At 49.3% G+C, this 5,554-nt stretch overlaps 1 protein-coding gene across 1 annotated transcript; it reads left to right on the forward strand.

Moving 5' to 3' along the window:
• The first annotated feature begins 209 nt into the window (after positions 1 to 209).
• On the forward strand, positions 210 to 4,109 carry LOC111821321 (uncharacterized). The gene is made up of 2 exons (XM_023735263.1): positions 210 to 376; positions 3,498 to 4,109. Exons 1-2 carry the CDS (start codon positions 257 to 259, stop codon positions 3,723 to 3,725), a joined length of 348 nt encoding a protein of 115 aa, XP_023591031.1. The 5' UTR covers positions 210 to 256; the 3' UTR covers positions 3,726 to 4,109.
• The last annotated feature ends 1,445 nt before the right edge of the window (positions 4,110 to 5,554 follow it).

Raw genomic sequence — 5,554 nt, forward strand, 5'->3', positions numbered from 1 at the left:
GGACCGCGATGATGGACAGGACTGTGGGCCGGTCACGGCGCGGGCCTCGCGGTCTGGAGGGGCTCCGGGGGGCAGGGCCCGGCGGGCAAGCCTCTCAGCGAGGGGGCGGGGCCTTGGGGAAAGTAGCAGCGCTCCCAGCCAATGGGAGGCGTCGGCTGTCCCGTTAGCGCCGGATTCCGGCGGAGAGGGCGGGGCGGGCGGCGCCGTGGGGATCCCGGGGCACTAAAGGGCCCCTGACTTGGCTCAGCGCGGCGACATGGACCGGATGGCGAGCTCTATGAAGCAGGTGCCCAACCCACTGCCCAAGGTGCTGAGCCGGCGCGGGGTCGGCGCGGGGCTGGAGGCGGCGGAGCGGGAGAGCTTCGAGCGGACCCAGGTGAGGACTAGTGGACCGCTGGGGCATGGCCAGGGCGCCCCGAGAGATACAGTGCCCGGGATGGGACTTTGAAGGCAGGAAGGATCTTGCACACCCTGGCGGGGGGGACGGGGCCAGGGGGCTGCGAGGGGCCTCCATTTGGTGTGCAGATCTAGGCGATTCCAGGAGATCAGGGACCCTGGGACCTCCCAGCCGGCCTGCGGGAAAGGGCAGGAGGGCCAGGGGCAGGCTCCAAGGGAGCAGGGTGGTCCGTGCGGCGGGGCCCGGGGGGGGGGGCTGGACCGGGCGGGGACAGGACAGGGTCACAAGGAGGGGAAGAACCGAAAAGGGGCCGAGTGGAAAGGTGTCTCTGGGTGGGTGAAGAGCATGGGGTGGGGTGGGAGGGGACTTGGAGACGCAGTATGGGGGCGGAGAGTGGATGCGCTGAGTTGAGGAGGTGAAGAATTGGCAGCCCTCTCCTCCTCTCTCGACCCGCCCCTTTTCTATTGCACTGACATTTCCCCCAACCCCTGAACACCCCTTTTCTCCTCACCTCTTATTGGAATCTCGCCGCCCCCAGTTGTCGGCCTGGAAGGGCCAGGCTGAAGGGGTCTGAGTGTTGAAAAAAGAATGTAGGAAATGCCAAGTGTGGCCGGGCCTGGAAAATGACTTGGGGCTGGAGGAGGGGGTCAGTCAGGGGGCAGGAATTGCGACGCCTGACGGGACAACCCATTGCTGTTTGGGATGAGCTGCCCGTGGTGCCCAGAGCCCTGACTTGGGGTTTTGGTTTCATCTCTTTAAGATGTGTCTAACAGCTAATAGGCACCCTGCCCCATTTGTCCAGCTTGACCGTGACTGGGGTCAAAATCCTCAGCGTCATCAACAAGAAGCCACAATCCATTTTACCTTAGAGTTTTAATGTCTTAAGTATTGATTTGACTGAAGAAAGCTGGCATGTTTATGCTGTTCATCAGTTCGTTTGTATGTAAAATCCATTTTCAATGGATACAACTCTTCTTTTAATCTGGGTGCCAAGGTTGTTACCAGCAGGTATGTCTTCACTGTTGCCCTGGAGTGAAACCTTTGAAGATCCTCTTGGACCCTCACTACCAGAGGCTGGCCTTCTGCTGTGTTCTTATGTGTCATGGTTCTTCCCCAAAACACAGTACAGTGTTAGGGAAAGGGCTTTGGGGTTTCGGTAGAAAAGAGAATAAAAACCTGATTGGAATTCTCCGTATGTGGATTCTTGTGAAAGGTGAAGCTTTCCACCCCAGGGGACTTCCATCCTCTTGTAATTCCCGACAGACACCCCTGGCCCCACGAGGATGTGTCTGCAGGTGTGTCTGAGTGAGGTGGATTAGGGAGTTTGTCTCCGTTTGTCATCCTACCCCAGAGGGAAAGGGAGAGATGGCCATTCACTTCTGCCTCTCAGGGTTTGAGGCTTGTTCTTTGGCTTTATGAAAAAAAAGTTTTCTGTCTGTCTGACCAGGCAGTGTCTTAGGTGCTACTTCTTCAGTTAGCTGCCTGGTCACATGAGGCTTCTGGCTCCAGGAAACAGTAGGTTTCTTTCTTTTTTTTTTTCCTTAACTAAAAGAGAAAATAAATAAGTGTAATGTTATAGTAATGCATCCCTTCTAGATTAAAATGGAGCAATTGAGACATATTCATAAGACTTCGACCCACTACAGTGATGGAAATTAGGTTTGTGAAAGTTTCCCCATGGCTAGCATGTTCACTAGCTATCCAGGGACAACCCGACAAGGAGAGTCTAGGTCAGTGCTTTCCAGCTATTTTACATTCTGTGGAACACTTGTAATCATCCAAATTAGATCTGGTGGGGTGTGTGTGTGTGTGTGTGTGTGTGTGTGTGTGTGTGTGTGTGTGTGTGTGTGTGTGTGTGTCTGAGAGAGAGAGAGATGGGGAGGTGGACTGGAGGAGGAAAAAGGAGTTTTTCTATTGCTGAAACTATTTAGAGGAGCAACTATTTAGTGAAGAAAAATAAAGGAGAATGATCCTAAAACCTAGCATTAGTCAATCTGCAAAAATTTATTTAGTTTAATGACTGTCTATCAGAAGTATGATGAGATATAAAAATGAGGGAAAAATTTAAAAATGAGTTAGAGACCATGAGACTTAGCTAAGTTATAATAATAATTGTAACTAACTATTGTGTTTGGAATAGTTTTAAGTACTTAATTGTATTACTTACTTAATCTTGATGAGAACCTGTGTGGTGGGTATTAGCCACATTTTACCAAGAGGCAGTTGGGGCACAGAGAGGTTAAGTAACCTGCCAGAAGTGGTCCCATTCTTTAATCACTGCCTTAGGCCACCTCTGAATACTGGGAAGAGCACTGGCATTGGAGCCAGATTTGGATTTGCGCCTGGGCAGGTATATAGGCAGTGTGACCCCGGGCAAGTTGCCTAACCTTTCTAGACCTCAGTTTCCTTATTGTGAAATAAAGATAATACTTACCTCACAGGCTTACTGTGAAGATTAAATAATAAGTATGAAGCATTTTGTAAACTGTGGAGCACTATTCAAATGTAGTGTATTATTGTTACAATCTGACTGGGGACAAGAGATTTAAGAAAGCAGAAGTTAACAGTACAGGCTGTGGTTAACTCTTCAGTATAGGGACAGAAGTGTTACTAGGTAACATGATAATTTCTGAGGGCAATAATTAGGAGAATATGGGTAAAGTACAGGGGGTAGGAGTGGGAAAAGGTTGGGAACCCTCACCAAGGACTGCACTGTGCTCTTCAGTGTGAGTGAGCACTTAGCTGGGTGGAGAGGAGGGGATGGGGGCATTCCAGTAAGGGGCAAACACCTAGAGGCAGAGAACCATGTGGAGTACATGTCGACAAGACCACTGGCTGAGGAAGCGGGGTGGGCAAAAACTGGCTGCTTCTACCTCTGAACTTCTCAGCACATTTTGTAAATCTCTTCTGGTGCTAGTTACTTTGTACTGTCATCATTTCTGTCTGTAAACTGTGAGCTTCTTGAGAGCAGGACTGCCTTGCTCTTGCCTGTCTTGCTCTTGTCAGATGCCTGAGGTGTGTGGTAAGTGGTGAACTGGCTGTGGTAGAGGGTAGAAAGTGACTGTAGTTAGCACCAGCAGGGAAGGCCACGGTCTGGTGATACCCCACCATGAGGAGCTGTGATGGCCCAACTCAGCTCTGGGCCACAGAAGCCATCTGGAACGGCTTTACCTCTTTCCTAATGGCCCCAGGATCCTCCTGGTCCAGTTTCCTTGCCCACCCAATGGCCCAACCACTACCACAGTCCCCATCTCCAACTAGACCCCAGGTTTGTCCCCCACTCAAACATCACCTTATGTATCCAACCCATCACAAACAGTGGCTTTAGGGAAGTGGAAAGTAGTTCTTGCCCTCAAAAAAGCTGGGGCCCTGCTGTAATAACAGTACCTTGTCCAGAGCACTTTTCAGTTTATAGATAGGTAGATAGATATGTAGATAGGTAGATGGTTGCTGTTGAGTCACTTCCAGCTTGTGGTGACCTTATGTACGACAGACCAAAATGTCCAGTCCTGCATCCTCCTCACAATCACCAGCATGTTTAAGCCCTTCATTGTGACTGTTCTGCCAGTCCATCTCACAGAGAATCTCCCTCACCCTCGCTGGCCCTCTGCTTCACCAAACATGTTGTCCTCCTCCAGTGTTTGAGCCGTCCAGATGACATGTCCAGAGTAAGTGAGTCAGACAGTGTTCTGTTGTGGTCCATAAGGTTTTCACTGGCTAATTTTCAGAAGTAGATTGCTAGGCCCTTCTTCCTAGTCTTTCTTAGTCTGGAAGCTCTGCTGAAACCATCAAGGGTGACCCTGCTGGTATTTGCGGTGGTATAGCTTCCAACATCATACTAACACGCAAGCCCCCACAGGACGACAGACTGACAGACAGATGGTGATTTCAGTTTATAAAGCATGTTTTTAGGTTTCATTGGGGCTGTATGTATCTTCCTTGTTTAATGGATGAGGACATTGAAAATCAGAGAACTGGTGACTTGCCTAGGGTGGGGATTCAAACTGAGGACTCCAGGTTCCAAGTTTCAGGCCCATCCCATCATGCTGTCCTCCCATCAGCCAAGATGGTGATTCTGGAGTGAACCAGGAGGGCTGCTGCTCACAGACAGACAGAATACCCTGTCTGTGTTTGCTTAGCAGGAAAGTGTTTTTCCCTGTGGTTTGTTTATTCTTTGAACACCCGTTTAGTAAGCACATACTGTGGAGGGCACACAGAGATGAGTAAGGTAAAGAGAACAGCCCCAAAGGAGCCCGTGAGTCAGCAGGGGAGGTGGACTGGCGACTGGACTCCCCCACCAGCCTAGCTGCTCCATTGTGGGCAAAGGACCAACAGCACCAGGCCCCACCTCAGACTCCAGAATCAGAGTCAGCATTTAACTGGAGCCCTGAGTGTGCCTGTGCACACTAAGGCTTGAGCAGCACTGCTCTGTGGTAGGTCAGTGCTCGAGTTCGAGGAGAGGATGGGTATTGGGAACAAGCACGTTGAGCACACCACAGAGTAAAGGACCTTAACAGGTAAGTATGCATCGAGAAATCCAGGAGACTTGGATTCTAGAGAAGAAGAGACAGAAACACATTTTTAAAAAAAAAATATTGATTACATTATGTGATCATGATGTGCAGCCATTACCCATATCTGTTGCCAGGTTTGCCATCACCATTAAAAGATACTCGTTGCTTCCTTAACAATTTTCCCCCATTTGCCCTTCATCCTGTTCTTGGTAACCACTGATAAACTTTAGTCTCTATACATTTGCCTGTTCTAGATATTGCATATAAGTGGGGTTATACAATATTTGTCCTTTTGTGACTGACTTACTTTACTCAACATAATATAGAAACACATGTTTATTGAGGGCCTGCAGGGTGCTAGGAACATGTGAATGATTTATATCAGTTATCTCTTTTAATAACTGAGGCTCAGAGAGGCTAAGTGACTTGTCCAAGGTCACACAGCAAGTAAACAGAAAACCCAAAATCAGCAAAGTCCTTTCCTCCATGCTTAAGTCTGGGTTATGGGGGGTGTTTCAACCATCTTGCTCTGTGATCTTCAGCAGATGCTCTGCCTTAGATTCAACAGCTGGAAAATGTTAGGATTATACTAGAAGCATCGGTGATTTTCAACCCTAGCTGCACTTTAGAATCCCCCGGAGAG

This window comes from Trichechus manatus, unplaced genomic scaffold (assembly GCF_000243295.1).
Source record: "Trichechus manatus latirostris isolate Lorelei unplaced genomic scaffold, TriManLat1.0 scaffold00077, whole genome shotgun sequence".
In the NCBI taxonomy this organism is placed as follows: Eukaryota; Metazoa; Chordata; class Mammalia; order Sirenia; family Trichechidae; genus Trichechus; species Trichechus manatus.

Excerpts from the sequence above, each read along its gene's own strand:
- LOC111821321 (XM_023735263.1), top strand. The coding sequence starts at position 257 with ATGGACCGGATGGCGAGCTCTATGAAGCAGGTGCCCAACCCACTGCCC. Across the intron at positions 377-3,497 it reads AGAGCTTCGAGCGGACCCAG|TACCCCACCATGAGGAGCTG; the intron begins GTGAGGACTAGT and ends ACGGTCTGGTGA.